The sequence below is a fragment of the Lutjanus erythropterus genome, chromosome 23, assembly GCF_056507025.1.
Source record: "Lutjanus erythropterus isolate fLutEry1 chromosome 23, fLutEry1.hap2, whole genome shotgun sequence".
Taxonomy (NCBI): domain Eukaryota; kingdom Metazoa; phylum Chordata; class Actinopteri; order Lutjaniformes; family Lutjanidae; genus Lutjanus; species Lutjanus erythropterus.
Window position 1 is genome coordinate 15,356,226 of NC_139339.1, and position 16,668 is coordinate 15,372,893.

The window sequence follows — 16,668 nt, forward strand, 5'->3', positions numbered from 1 at the left end:
ATGTTTCCCTGCTCCAACACACCTGATTCAAATGATCAGGTTGTCGTCAGGCTTCTGCAGAGGCTTGATGATGAGCTGATCATTTGAATCAGGTGTGTTGGAGCAGGGAAACATCTAAAACATGCAGGGCAGTGTGCCTTGAGGACCAGGGTTGGGGAAACACTGCTCTACAGTAGCCTGAGAGTGTTTGATTTATTTAGGGCTGCAACTAATGATTATTTCACCAGTTGACTAATGTGCCGATTAATTTCTCGATTCATCGATTAATTGTTTGTTTGTTTTAAAATGTCAGAAAATGGTGAAAAATGTTGCTCAGTGTTTCCTAAAACCTAAGATGACGTCCTAAAATGTCTCACAACCCAAAAATATTCAGTTTACTATCATAGAGGAGTAAAGAAACCAAAAATATCACGTTTAAGAAGCTGGAATCAGAATTAGAATTTTGACTCAAAACAATTAATCAATTATGAAAATAGTTGATGATTACTTTAATAATTGATTAATAACTGATTAATTATTGAAGTTCTAGATTTATTTAACACATAGTGGACAAATTAAGTGGGGTTTGAGACTACCAAACCCTTCAAAATTCATTTTAATCATCTAACCTTTAGTTTTAGTCCAGTATAAATTTAAATACTTCAAACTTCACAAACATCTTTGTTTTACTTATAAGTTATATTTACAAACTTACAACTTCAGAAGGTGAAAATGTCAAATCCACTTAAACCAAATGATATTACTAAAAAAATCACAACAAACCAGGGACAACACCTTTCTATAGTTTCCTTCAACTGATTCTTTCTAACAAACAACTGAAAGGGTTCCCAGGCTTTGTTGAGGTTAAAAATGGTCCTCAGCTCGTTACATCACCTACTGTGTCACCCAGACAGTCAGATCTCACTATAAAAAACTCACTGACCACAATCAGCGAACAAGAAAACAAATAATCCAGAGCGAGCAGTGATTTGCCGGGCTATTTTTTAAAGGTTTAAATTGGAGTTTACCTGCTAACCGTAAGCTGATCCCTCAAACAGTGAACATGATACTGTCTGGAGGCGGTTCGTAATAGTGGAGGGAACAACAATTCATCAGTTAATGATACCTGGAAAGAACATCTCATTACACAAATCTCTGGATAGATTTTAACTTCACACCTTCAAGTGTAAAAGGGCAACCTTAAGACCTTCAAGCCTTGAGGAAGTAAACTGTTTTCTTGACTGTGATTGTCATGACCTCATTATTACCTGATCTACTTCTTTTTTAATATATAACTTTAAAAAAATAAAAAAAAAATGATGGAAATAGGGCTACAACTAATGATTATTTTCATCATCTATTAATCTGTTGATTATTTTCTTGATGAATTGATTAGTTGTTTGGTCCATAAAAGTATTTTATCAAAGCCCAACATGACGTCCACAAACCAGAGATATTCAGTTTACTGTCATAGAGACACAGAGAAACCAGAAAACATTCACATTTAAGAAGCTGAAATCAGAGAATTTGGACTTTCTTTCATAAAAAAAATACTCAAAACAATTAATTGATTGTCATAATAGTTGCCAATTAATTTAATAGTTGATTAACAATCGATTAATCAATTAATCATTGCAGCTCTAGATGGAAACAGAAGTATATTATCTCCATGCACGTCTGAAAAATTTTAGAAAACTGATAATTTTGTTATGGTTAGGGTCAGTATTTTTTAGCTTAGGTAGTTATCTTACTGTTTTGGGTCAAGGTAACAGTTTGGTCATTGTTGAGGGGAATATTTCTATATTTTCTAATACTCTTTGATGACAGTAAATGTAATATTTAGTATAGTATAGTTTTAAAAAATAATATTATATAAGTTGTATGCCAAAATTGCAAAACAGAGATTTTATATTCTCAAAGCCTCTCCCATAAGGTTACAAAGTCTCTGAAAGTGTTTACTGGACAGCAGCTTTGAATATACAACGCTGATAATGCTTTAGATGTTGACACTCATACCATGTGTGTACATTTCCTTAATATATATTCATACTTTATATATACATCGCTGCATGGCTAATTTAAATCCCTATTTGGCTTTAAAGTTTTAATGAAATCCACATCAGTGTCAGCTGAAGATGCCATCCACATTTACTTTATCCCACCTGTGTCTATTGAATCAAAAGATCTACCTCTGTCTCACCCCACAGTGACGGACAGGGAAGCAGTTTTTGTCGTTTGTTTGGTGAGTGTCTCCGGCCAGCATGGGCTGAGAGGTAAAGCTAACACCCAGTATGTTGGAGACAAGGGGAGGGGATGACGCAGGGGGATAGACCTGTCTGAGAGGATACTGCTATTGAGTTGCAAATGAGCTTGTAATTAGCCCTTACACATTTGCCTGGAGGGAATTAGTGTGTGTGTGTGTGTGTGTGTGTGTGTGTGTGTGTGTGTGTGTGTGTGTGTGTGTGTGTGTGTGTGTGTGTGTGAGTGTGTGTGTCATTGTGTGTTTTTTAACCCATTTTCCTGAGAATAGGGGTTGACGGTGATAAGCAGATAATACTAATTACTTCTCCTCCCAATTGCTTGTTAATTGTGCTTGGTGTGGATTTATACAGCATGGTAATTCCCCCCACTCCACACACACACACACACACACACACACACCTACACACACAGATGCATGCCCCCCGCTTTGCCTGTTGGCAAAATCAACAGGTCATTTTTTAAGCAAGAGGCTTCTGTTTAAGCCACTAATTAATTATGCCAAGTGGGGTTCCACCATCTATGGATCCATCCAATGAGGCAGCCTGTGTGTGTGTGTGTGTGTGTGTATGTGTGTGTGTGTGTGTGTGTGTGTGTGTGTGTGTGTGTGTGCATGCGAACAACATATTATCCAGTTTGTTTGTCCTTCTGACACACAGTGTTACGAGATATTTTTTAATATAAATCCTGCCCACAGCATGTCAGCAGACTTCGAGGGACAGCTTTCACAAAACTGTGAAATATCAAAAATCTGAAAATGTTTGGCCCAAAGATGTTCCATAGCAAATTGGTGGTGATGATTACTCAAACTTTTCAGCAGGAGTGGAGACAAAAAAGGGTTGGACCAACAGACCAACAGGAAGCTAGAACCTATAAGTACTGGAATCCATCACAGAGTTACCATTCATAAGCTGCATATATGTCAAAACAAGACAAAAAAGGTTTATCCCATATGAAGTACACAAACAAGTTGGCCAGCTGAGAACTTCCACCTTTTTTTGTCTTAATTTTGAGGACACAACTGCTGTAGCCTTGAAGGTTTGTTGATCAGCACTGGATACCTTTAAACAAATGACCAAAATACCCCAGTACCAAGTAGTATCAAAACTTCTTCAGTCAAATGATACCTGCATTCGATCCTCTTTGTACCCAGATCTAGACAAAGAACAACTATTTGTATGCCTTTGCTTGCAGCCAGTCACCCCAGGTCTTCATCAATTTAATGTGACATGTGCCCCACTACTACAGCTACAACAAGCAGCTACATACAGCCTGTGGTGTGGTTAAGATGAGGATAGTGTTGTTTGACAGAGTTGGCAGTTCACTTTACTGAGACGACACCAAAACGTTCAAAAGTATGGCTACATGAAGATGATTTTACCTTGAGTTGATGAGGAGCACTTTAATGAGGCAGTCGTTTTGTTTTTTTCTATTTGTGGAAAAGGCTTCAGATCAGTCATGCCTTCGGATCTGGTGTGCCATGTCATTTGGATGATTCACCACCTGAATATGGACACAGCAAAAGACACACAAACACCTTCACATCTTCAGCCACTTTGGCTTTTCAGTTCAACTACCCTGCATGTGTTTGGACTGCCTGAGGTAGGGAACTAGAAGATGACCTCAGAGAACTTGTGAATACAAAGAAATGGTCCAACCTCTCAGGTTAACTTCAAACATTATTTTGCAGTGTCAGTGAAAATGACCACTTTTTGTTCATAGGTTGTTCATGGCTTATCTTTATGGCAAGTTCAGAGAACAACAAAGGACTACTCAAGGCTGCTGCTGCTAATGCAGCGTTTGCCTAAGACCTAACGTATGTAGAGATAAAGTTGAAAAACTTTGTCCTTTATTATCAGGTTCAGACTACACAATATCACCCTGACAGTAGCTTGATACAACATACATAGGCTGTGACAAATGATTATTTTATCCCATGTAATGTATCATACTATAAGACGTACTGATAAAAAGAATGTTTTTGCCTTCAATGACAAATTCCATAACATCTTTTATGAGGTTGACCAATAGGAGTACACATCAGTCTTCTATGTACAACTATTAACATGGCAAAGTGAAAGAGGAATGATGTAGGGGCTGCGAGGTGGTGAAACAATGGGAAGATCACTGTCATTTTTTCTTTCTTTCTTTCTCTTCCAAACACAAGACAGCCAGTATCATACACACTACTTGTTTACATTGTTGTTGTCAGATGTCGGCCCCTAGCGTCTCCCTTCTGATGACATCACACAAGTCGTAAAAGCTATGATTAGGGACCAATGTCTCTTGGCCAAGTCGCCCAATCTGACCACGCAGCATAAAACCATGTCACAATGATTGCAACTCTGTCACTGCACCTCTGCAAAAAGTTTACCTTCAACAGGTAAACAACTTCTTTTACCTGCTACACTGTGTGATGGAAAAACACTCAAAAGCAAAAATAACATGGGACTTTTCTTATCAAGAATTTTGAGAAAATAAAATGTGTTAATCCACCATTTTACAGCCACTCCTTTGACCACTACTGACGACCATGGATCAGCCCGCTGCTTTTAAACATCATCGACTAAGGACAGGTGCGTCATCAGTTAAAGACACACCTCTAAGAAGGTAGCCCTGTTGTAACAGGGATGCAAATCCTTGCTGTGCTCAAAATGAGTCATGTCAAGCCAGCACATGTATATGGAGAAGGGGTTCTCCATGTCATTTGAAAATACAGCTGCCTTGCACCATTTTTTCATATCAATTTCAAACTAAAAGTCTGCTTGAGATTGTCAAACGCCACTGACTCATCAGCAGCAGTGAAAAGTGGTGTTATGCTGGCAAAAAAAAAAGTCAAAGACACAAAGGAAAATTATATAGCTTATATTCCCATTTAATCACTAAATCAGGGGGTAAATTATCAATAATAACAACAGCATGATCAGTGATGCTAAAATTTTCCGATTTACAAAGTACAGAATAACTAACTCCTGCTGACCTCCTCCCTTCTCCAAACACATACATCATCTGTTCATCCCACCACCAACTTATCATTCATCCTGTTCTAACGGCTTGGGAGCGCTTAAGCAGATTTTGGTTCAGTCTGCTCTCAAAGTGTTAAACAGATTGGGTTGGGGGATTCCTTGTAATGAAGGTGACTGCGTGTGTGTGTGTGTGGCGGTGGTCAGTGGCGCAAAGTGTCTGAAACTTGGATGGGTTAGATTAACTGTGAGCATGATCTTCACTGAGCTCATTTCTCCACTTCTGTGCACACACACACTGACACCTACCCCCCTTTCCATTAGCCCACCAATCCCAACTGGTATTTTAATCTAGATTTAGGATCTAACACGTATCAAATGATTACCTACTGCTTATAAAGTAATTCTATACGCTTTCTATACCTCCACTGAACAGGGGCAGATTTTCCTCCATGCTGCTGAAGGATTAGTCAACTATATATTAACAATTCTGATAATTGTGTTATCACTTAAAGTACTTATCTAGTAAATTTTGCTTATTTCAGTGCTCAGATGTGAAAATTATTTGCTTTTCAGTGTCTTATTTTATTGTAAATTGAATTTGGGCTGCAACTAGAAATTATTTTTATTATTGATTAACTGATTAGTATAAAAATGTCAAAAAATGTCAAACATGCTCCTCACATTTCCCCAAAGCTGAAAGTGACATCTTCAAATGGCTTCTTTTGTCTAATTAAAAAATGATTATTAGCTAGACAAGATGTCATAATTGGTGATCAGTCAAAAGACTGTCAGAAGAATACAATTTGTTTCATAAAACCAAATAAATATTTTTATTACACCGCTCTGTTGAACTCTCAACTCTAACTGGTCAGTTACGACATTGTGTGGTCATCTACGAAGAACTGACTGTTGCTATGAAAGCAATTCTGATCATAGACTCTGAAGAAGCAGTAAAATCATTTTTAAATCAATGATAATTTTTAAATAAATGCTTTATGTCAAATTATTAATTCATGAAATTATTGACTGATGAAGTAGCTGTGTAATGAGTGGCATAATATACAGTCAGCAAGTCATTATTGTGAAATAAACCCCTTCAGGGTGTTGCAGGACCAACAGCAGAGGGATCTTGAATCACAGGGTTCATTAAAAAAAAAATATGACCCACTCACTGTACTTTATCCATTACTTATTGCTTAAATAATGAAGAAAACTTGAAAGATTTCATTGAACATGCTCTATATCCAATTAGGAAAAAATTGATGTGTAGCGCCTTCCTATGTTTAATCAGTAAATGTCTACAAATCAGAAAACATTTTATCCAGACAAAAACAATTCATAAATACTTCATAATATTTATTCACCTTGTTTATCTTTTCTTGTTTTTTTCTTTTATTCCTGTTTTTACTTTTATATATTTTTTTATTTTAATTACCAAACATATTTCACTGTACGACTACAGTTACAAATGAAGTGTCTCATGTTCTGTAATTATATTCTTTATAGCATATTATATACTGGAAAGGTTTATTAATTGAGGTGATGGAAACTAGTTTTTTGTTGTTTCTGTTGGAGGGATTATTTAAAATTTCCCATTTGCATCCACAAACTGGAACTCCTGATGTTCATATATCCACGCTGTGTGTCTGGCAGGCTCATATCTGCATTCTAGACAGACTTGTAGACGGATTTTAACTTCTTCACCTTATTTTAAACCAGATCATCCTTCACCTGACTGCAACCTTATCATATTCAATCCAGGGACTAATCTATATCTGCCTTCAGAGGCGTTTTGTTATATGCTTTCTAAAATTCTAAAACTTAATAATCTTTACTGCGGCTTTATTGAGGTCCACCGATGTTTGGTGACATAAGTATTTCTCATCAAGGCTAATAAGTGCAAATGAAGTGTAACATGTTTGCATTATAGCTGACAGATGCTTACAGGATCCTTAGCCTGATTAATAAGAAAATTATCCTAAGACTGATTAATGAGCTACTGAGATCAGAAGGATTGAACCAGGCAGCGGATCATTAATTCCTTGTCCTGGAGTTGCTCCGCATCGATGTCTGGATGCATTTTCATTATGTCTTGGCCTGACAAGAGGTCGTGGAGAGGATAGCAGCCTATAGGTGCAACCACCATGTCTGTTTTAATTACATGGGTATTAGCTGGTCGGGATCACTTTGTGTCCCGACATGTCCTCTCAGCCAAATGTCGTGGCACATGTGATACCTATGGTTGTGACCATGGGCTCTGCAGTCATCATGACATTCAAGTGTGTGGCAGAGTCACTGCTAAATATTACTTCAAAGTATTTACTCACTTATAAAGGCAAAAATGTATGGAAGCCCATTTCCACCAATAAGGGAAAAAATATGCCCATGGTAAGTCATTAGATAAAAAGTCATAATGAGATTTTTTTTTTAAAAAGGAAATATTTTCTCATAATTTCAACTTTCTATCTCATAATTATGAGTTTTTATCTTATAATTACGACTTCTATCATAACTTCGACTTTTTATCTTAAAATTTTGAATTTTTATCTCATAATTATGACTTTTTATTTCATGATAATGACTACTACACTCATAATTTAAATTATGACCTTTTTAACTAATAACTGTGACTTTTATCCAATAGTTAGGGCATAATTTTGACATTGTTTATATTATAATTTCAGCTTTTTATCTCATTATTTCAACTTGCTATCTCATAACTGTGATTTTTATGTCATAATTATGACTTTCTATCTTAAAAGTTTGACTTTTTAGCTCATAATTTTGACTTTGTTGTCTATCTCATAGCTTTGACTTTCTATCTCATAATTATGATTTTTTTAAAACAATTTTGACATTTTCATCTCCTAATTCTGTTTTTATGTCATAATAATGACTTTTTATCTTTTAATTTCTACTTTTTATGTTATATTTATGACTTACTATGAGGATTTTTTTTTCCTTTTACTGGCAGAACTGGGCTTCCATAAAAGAGGACCTAATTTCTTGACATTTTGTTAACATCTTCCTAGGTTTTCCTGTAGGGCACAATCTCACACACCACATTAACCCCTCATCCCCCTCATCATCTCCTGCAGAGCTCCATCTCCACCAGATCCGACCTATTAAATAACCTATCCTCGCTTGTTTGCTCACTGCAGTCATCCTGGCAGTCAATGTATCCTCAGGCTAAGCCAAACAAGCTGATCAGCCAGTCACCTCTGTACACACTACCCCCCACTAAGAGGCTAATGGCCGGGACGTATAATCCTTCTCAAAACAACTACAGAGATGCTAATTGTATCTAGCTATAAATACAGTTTGACTCCTTGTCCTCTTTCTTTATTCGGCTCTACTCTGGAAACCTGGAGCCGCTGCCACCGCAGTACGCACAGACTTCTTCTCCCCAAATACCAGGAAAAACCAGAGTTGCATAAGAGAGGCAGCAGATAGATGCTGCAAGTGTCAATAAACCTGCCATCATCTCCAAAAAAGCGAGCAGGGAGCGCACGGAGCTTTACGCACAGTTGGATACATCATTTCATGCAGCCTTGTGAGAATTTCCCCACTTTTTTGAGCGACTGACAAACAACAAGTCGAGATGTTCCCACTGCCGATGTTCACCCCGGACCAGGTGGCTCGAGTGTGCGAGAACCTGGAGGAGACCGGGGACATCGAGCGCCTCGGCAGATTCCTCTGGTCCCTGCCCGCCGCTGTCCCTGGCTCTGCCGGGGAAGCGCTCAACCGACACGAGTCCGTGATGCGGGCGAGGGCGCTGGTCGCCTTCCACGGTGGGAACTTTGACGCTCTGTATCAGATCCTCCAGAGCCACCGGTTTACGCGAGAGTCGCACGCCAAGCTCCAGGACCTGTGGCTGGACGCGCACTACCGAGAGGCGGAGAGGCTGCGAGGGCGGCCGCTGGGACCCGTGGAGAAGTATCGCATCCGCAAGAAGTTCCCACTGCCCCGCACCATCTGGGACGGCGAGCAGAAGACGCATTGCTTCAAGGTAAAAACCATTATGTGGTAGAATAACCTCAACCCACACGACTGCTAAAAGCCACGTTTTCCCTGGTGAAAAATAAATATACTAAGTATATTAAATTTTGGCATACTTGAGTGTACTTGCAGTCACACAAATCAGTTGCAATTAAATTGTAGAAAAGTGTATTTAGTACTTCTATTTGCTAAAGTGGAACAACTTCGTACACTCAAAGTATATGGCTGTGTATGTATGTCTAATATACATGCTTGATAAGTTTTTTAACAGTAAGTCTGAAAAGTTTCTTTTAGTTCACCTTAGTTGAAGTTAATGGCATCTATTTTAAGTATACAACTTTTAAAAGTGCACTTTAAATATACTTTAAATTAAACGTATTAATACATTGAAATGTACAACTTTTTTTTTTTTTACCTGGGTTGTCCTATCTTTGGGAGAAATATTAAACAAATCTAAGAAAAATGGCATCATGGCCTCATGGCATCATATTATATCCAGGGCTGGTGTAAGATACAGAGGTGGGTAAACCCTGCCTTAAGTGCAGTTTACCCACCTTTTTGCCCTTATTGATTGATACAGTTGATCTGAAAATTAAACTCTACTCCTCATTTCAAAGAGGTGGATAAGGGTTTACCCCAGACTACACCCCAGATTATATAGTGCATTTATATGAAATTCCATCTTAACGTTGGAAACCTGAACCATCAGTTGCTCTTTTGTGCCTTTTAACCTGTTGTATGAAGCAGCCTGGTCTTTGAGCTCTTAAGATGATAATAGTCAGAGCCGTGGTTATCCTCCTGCCTTCTGCCATCAAGTCCACTAAACTACTTTAACATGGTGGCCTGCTGCAAGATCAGAGGTGTCATACAAGGTTTCTGACCAGGATTTAGTGTTAAACAGGTTCAGACAAACTGAATACAGCTCCTGAAAATGCCAAAACTTGTAGTATCCATCACTAACTCTTACGAAACGTGTCCTTCCAGAAGTGTGAATACATCACGTTAATGATTTTGTTTAGTCTTCTGATTTGAAATGATGAGTTGAATAAATGTAGTGTACAGAGGTCAATCAACTCATTAAAACAATTTTTAAAGTATCATTAATTAGCATATTAGCCGAGTTGTGTTAAAACTCTCCTGAGACCCTTCTTTTTTATAGTTTGAAGCTTTTTAATCTGTTTGATAAAGTCTTTCTAAGTACAACTGAATTAATATCAAATTGAAAAAACTGACTATGAAAAGTTCATTTGTTTTGATTAATTTCTAAATTACCTTTACATGACTTTTCAAATTTAGTGAACAAGTTTTAAGGCAGCACGAATGAACTGAATTAAAACTTTTTTTTTAAATTTGCAGTGTGCCTAATATGCTATTGTGTTAAATGGGTCACTTCAGCTTCATTTTTTCTCATCTTAAATCCTATTTTCTTTGCTTTATTGTGCACAGCTGTAAAGGCTAGATTTCCTCAGTGTTCAGTCAAGTTTAATTTGATCTTGTGCAATCTTACTATACTGTTCCTTTTTTTTTTATTTTAGTTCACTTTCTTACTCATCTTACTTTTATTGTTATTCTGTTTGGCACTGTTCTTATTCCTGTGTTACTGTAATTTCTGAGCAATCTTTGGCACAATAATTTCCTGTGGGATCGAGAGTGTTCTATCTTATCTTATCTTATCTTATCTTATCTTAGCAACTACTCCTTTCAAATATACAAATATCCATGTTTTAGATCAACATTTTCAGTGCATCATCTGTACAGGTCCTGTTAAACACTACTAATGGTGTTAGAAGCTAATAATTCATAATGCTCTGATGTGCAGAGCATCTTGAGCACCATCATTTATATAGAAACATTTTCATTTTCAATCTCATGAGATTGTTAATGGAGTTAATGGAGGCAGACTGGTTGTACTTTTTCATTGAAATGTATGATTAAAAAGAAAAAATATTTTTGAAATTTTACAAAACAGGAACTTGCTAGAAACCACAAAGGAAAAAATGATTCCATATTCTAGTAAAACGGTGTACACCTGAAAGCAAAAAGGCATGTACATGATCTTTTAAGTGTGTGTTTATGTGTGTGATCTCCCTCATGTGGCAGGGTGAAGTATTGTTCATAAGTGCAGTTAATCTTTAATGCCAAACCTCAGGATGTATCGTGTTTCCATCGGCCTATTAAGCCCCTTAGCATGATCCCATTTAGTGGATATAGATTGTTTGTAAACCTCTAATGTACATTTTAATCATCTATTCATAAATCTAGTCTAATACGATTATACAGGGCATCATATGAGAGTGATAAGATTATTGTTGTTTAATAGGATAGTATCAAAAGACCATATGGTATCTTTTCAGTGCTATGCATCAATTTGCAGGGGAAAAAATAAAGTTTTATTGCTCAAAACTTGCAGTTTCACACTAATAAAGTGTACTTTTTATAGTCTAGTTAACAGGAGACTATATTATGAAGCCTAAATAATCATGTAATAATCATGTATTTCTTTTTTCTCTAGGAACGAACTCGCAGTTTGTTGAGAGAGTGGTACCTCCAAGACCCCTACCCCAACCCGTCCAGGAAACGGCACCTGGCCCAGGCCACTGGACTCACACCCACACAGGTCGGCAACTGGTTCAAGAACCGCCGCCAAAGAGACCGCGCTGCATCTGCAAAGAACAGGTAACTCAAAAATTACATATCAACATGCTGATTATTAATTTTAAAAAAGATCTAATAATCTAATTTACTAAAAAAAAAGAGGAAAATAGCTAATGTATGCCTTCAACCGAAGAGCAAATAATGAGGAACATCACTCTCATCTCTCTCCTCTCTCCCTCCAACCAGACTCCAGCAGGACCCTTCCCTCCTGCCCTCTGAGAGCTCACCTGATGGCTCCCATCAGGAGCGCCGCCATCACCCCCACTTGTTGCCTAGCTCCCCTCGCCACCTGGGCAGCCCAGAGGCCAGCGACTGTAGCACAGAGACAGAGCGCAGAGGGACAGGGGCCTCCACCCCGGACATCTCCGTCAGCAGCGACAGCGAGTTTGAGTCCTGAGAGGATGCACTCTGTTCAAGGATGGACCCTTGCTCTCAGACATACATTAATGACACTTGAACTGTCTGTGGCTGTGGACACACTGGAGGTGTCCTCAATGAGAGGAGTGTGAGGATGAGGCCACCCAGTGTGGCTGTGTGGACATTGTGAGGGAATGATATGCAAAAACAACATGCACTTAAAAAGGACCATGGCACATGACCTCAACTGTTATATGAATTAGTTTACTGCTGACCACGACTCAGCACTGTTGATAGGCAAACATAGGATGGGTACTTCTACATGAACAACACTCAGACAGAGTATTTATAGACATAATGCCAATGGTCTTTAGTTAATGTGAATATTAATATTTGAAGTTTTGATACTGGTTTCAGTAAATATTTTGGGATAGATCGTTTTCTAGTAATTATTGTCTAAGCTACATGATTCATTTGTATGGAAATCATGAGGACACAATGATCACTGCCTTGAGTAGGCTATTAATGTATCTAACTACATTTACAAGCACATTAATAACTTGATTATCTTCAGATTACAACAAGGGTCATGCAAACAATATAATTGGCTTATTTCAAACATAAGGCCTATAAATTAAAAAAAATGAAATAAATACATGATCTATTATTCCATCAGGACTATAGAAAACAGAAATAGTCACATTTAAGAAGCCAGAAACAGCTTCACATTTTGACTTAAAATATGTGACAATTGAATAATCATTTCAGTTCTATTTAAAATTGCATTATTATGTTAAGATTGTCATTCAGAATAATCAAGTTATAATGTGCATGTAAACATTGTGACTGACCAATAAAACACATTTCACTGCCTTAAAAAGAAACTAAGGGCATCACTCTTTTACAATGCAAAGACAAACAACATATGTTTAGACAGACTTTGTGTAACTAATGATGCACACATGCTGCTAAAATACAAAACATTTTGTTACCAACTGTTTTACCTGTTCACTTTGGTTACTGTTTGAAATATGCTGGGCTTTGTGTAAAACGCTCCTGAGCTGCTGTGATGATCCCGCAGGAGCTGAAACAGAAGAGATGAAACAGCGAGAATGTAAAAGCACTAATCGGTCTTAACTCAATGTGCCTCTTACATTTGAGAACAGTGAGACCTTGTCAGATGTGACTGTGTCCTCGTGTCAGAGCGACACACTCAAAAGGCCTACTGTTTGCTGTCTGTCTTACAACCATCATTTCTCATGACACATTACTGCATTTCAATGAAAAGATGTATTTTGTAAATGTTTTATGTAAATAAATGAACCTATTTTTATCCAAAGTTATACTGACTCAGTTTATTTGTGAGTTCCAGACAGTATTAATGCAGTTACAGGACTTGAGTCATGGGCTACATACAGTCCATAGCTTTAGGCAACAAAACTACATAGTTAGGTTTGGGAGATGACCATGGTTTCGTTTTGAAATAACTACTTCCTTATGACAAATTACAACAAGTCTTACACAGGAACCATAGCCCAGCTCCTGAATAAAAGTCCTACACAGACTTTTTTGCTCCTTACACATTTGTCCTTACCACTTTGAAAGTCGTGCTCACTGTCACGTTAAAATAGACACGCATCCATGTACATGAATCTAGATTTTGTGACTGTCTCACAACTGCCCTTCCACTGGGCTAGCTATGAATGCCACTGTGTTTTGCTCTATTTACATTTAGTAACACAGATGGAGACAAAATTAGAGCTACATTTTCAATTTACTCTGACAGACATAAGTATACTAATGACAGACAGTGCCTCCTACCACAGTGCATTTCCACACGCTGAGAAGTTGATAGCAGATTTATTTTGTGAATGAAAACAGAGATTGATATGGTAGTTTACTGTTCTCTGACAGTAAGTGAGATCCCCCCACTGAGTGAATTGTCTCAGGAGCTGAGCTGTGACACAGAGAGCAGACAAAAATAAATTATGAATAGGCGTAATAATGAATAATGACACATTATGATTACAGTCTGAGTTCTCTGCACCATGAAATCATGTCAGTGATTCCCCACTGAATTACATTAATGAACCGTTTTCACATTTTGTAATGGCAGGAAAAACACAAGTGTAACTAACAACATTAATGATTTCTCAGTTTCATCAATTATTGCAATGCAGTGCAGCAATCAATTAAGTTAGTGGTTACACCTGTGTTAGCAAGTCAAAATATCTGCTGAGAAAAGGTCAGTTCAGTTTTACTGTCTGTATTCTTATGTTTTAGTGACAGAGATGATTCAGCCAACAAGTTAGCAAAATATTGACAGCATAAGGAGACAAGGCTTGCAGAATCCATAACATGTTTTAAATCACTGCTTAAAGCCCATTTTTAAAGACTTGCTTTTTCTTTTTTTAATTTTAATATTTATTCTTTGTATTCCAACTTATTGATATTGACATTATGTGATGTTGTCTTATTTCATTACATTGGTTTGTGCATATTGACTAGACAAGATGATGTAATGTTGTCTTTGTATTCTCCCTCTATTTTCATTTCTTTTTAATGTCATGTTTTTCTTGTTTTCCTGTTCTCATCTCTTCTACTGTTGCCTTAGTTTTTTAACATGTTTTAGTTTCTTTTGCTTGCGTCTTAGTTTTACTTCAATTTTAGCTAAATTTTGTCTTAGACTACCTCTGTTTAACCTTATTGTGTTGGCCTTCTGTTTTGCCTCCTGTGTATCCTGCCCTTCTTATACTACTAATTAGTAGTAGTAGTAGTAGTAGCAGTAGTAGTAGTAGTAGTAGTAGTATTCAGCAGAGACAGAGCAACATTTGCATTCAGTCACATATTCACCGTCATTTTAGCTTGTTTTAGTCTCCTGAGATGCTAAAACTACACCATGCTCACCAGCTAACTTAGCATTATATTAGCTGCTAACTTTGTTGGTTGTTTAGTACAATTTTTTTAATCAGGGCTTTTCACTGACTAAGACTTTAGCGCGAGTTTATGTTTTGTGTAACCAGTTTTCACACTGAGGCTTTAGCGCTGATGATTAGCATAATCTTCAGTTTCAGTTTTCTAAAGATTAATACAAGCAAAGCTTTAAAAAACACCCAAAGGTTGTTTGAGAATACTTACCAAGGTGTTGAAGATATACCCAAAATACTCTTCTACGCATCTTACAAACAATAAATATTGTTTCAGTGGTACAATTAAGAAGATATTTATCACTGTTTACAAGCTGCAATCGTTTCCAAAACAAAGATGGCGGCCGGAAGCGACGTATTGAAGCCCACCGGTAGAAATGTCAGTGAACGGGAACGACGCCATCCAGAGTCTCTTCAATGAAGTAAAATAACGTAAAGATTTGTCTCTAGGCTATCACCTGCAATTTGGGAAGCAATTTAAAATCCATATTAAAGGACAGCCAGGAACATCAACCAGGTTGGTTTATTTTTGATTGATTTAGCAGATGTTTTTACCTTAGAGTAATACAAAAAACACATGCTAATGACTGACGCTGTGTAAATACTGTATGCTGTGCTTTAAAATTCATATTAGGTGACTGCTACCTCTTTCAAAATACACACACACATAAAAAAAAAAAAACAATGACAGAAACTTAAAAATAGCAGTGAAAGTAACAAATTAAAGTTACTCATTTTCTTTTCAGTCTTTTGGGGTACTTTAATGAGTATTTTTTCAAGTGTGTAATTTTACTCTTACTTAATAGGCCTGTACATTACACTCTGTAATCAAATTCTTTTAAAAGAAGAATACTTAGCACTTTTACTTAAGTATTTTTGAACACCAGCTGCTGAGTAATATTTCTGTAATGTAACAGTATAGTTAGACTTGAGTATGGATTTAAAGCACTCTTCCCCAATGCCTAAAGGTTTTTAAAGGATTTGAAACTGACAAAAGAAAATCAGAAATAATATATATAATATATATCCTAGGCTATACATAGAAAGAAATAAGCAAATCAACTGAACAAGACGAGATAGCCTATTTTAAATAATCTTATAATGTCATCACATCATAATGAATAGAAATATTAATAAATTTGGAACTTTTTAAAATACATTTCTGAAGCTACATTCTTCAGGGAATTGAGAAAACTTTGAGGTTCTGCCAAAAGAAATCTGGACTTCATTAAACTTCTGTCACAAAAGCTTCATGCAGTAACTTATGAAGCATTGTCATATTCAGCGTTGAATTAAATTAAAGTCCTGTACATAATTCATTAGTATACATATAGAGTGATGAAAGTGCCATAATGCATAGGAAATATAAAGCTGAATAAACAAGACAATAAAGAAATGTGAAAATATACTTTAAATTATAGCCTCAGCATTTTAATTGATTTTCACATTATTAATTTATATAAGTTATCTCAATATTTCCTTTTTTTTTATTCAGTTTATTTTTTTCCACATTTTATTTACTTATT

The 16,668-nt window shown here is 36.8% G+C and overlaps 1 protein-coding gene across 1 annotated transcript; it reads left to right on the forward strand.

Moving 5' to 3' along the window:
- Window positions 1-8,532: 8,532 nt before the first annotated feature.
- six7 (SIX homeobox 7) lies at window positions 8,533-13,558 on the forward strand. Its single transcript, XM_084712511.1, has 3 exons — window positions 8,533-9,213; window positions 11,716-11,879; window positions 12,045-13,558. The coding sequence occupies exons 1-3, from the start codon at window positions 8,806-8,808 to the stop codon at window positions 12,253-12,255; spliced, it is 783 nt and encodes a 260-aa protein (XP_084568637.1). The 5' UTR covers window positions 8,533-8,805; the 3' UTR covers window positions 12,256-13,558.
- The last annotated feature ends 3,110 nt before the right edge of the window (window positions 13,559-16,668 follow it).

Bases quoted from the DNA above. Each gene is read 5' to 3' on its own strand.
- six7 (XM_084712511.1), top strand. From the start codon at position 8,806: ATGTTCCCACTGCCGATGTTCACCCCGGACCAGGTGGCTCGAGTGTGC. The intron at 9,214-11,715 runs GTAAAAACCATT...TTTTTTCTCTAG, and splicing joins AGAAGACGCATTGCTTCAAG to GAACGAACTCGCAGTTTGTT. The intron at 11,880-12,044 runs GTAACTCAAAAA...CCCTCCAACCAG, and splicing joins GCTGCATCTGCAAAGAACAG to ACTCCAGCAGGACCCTTCCC.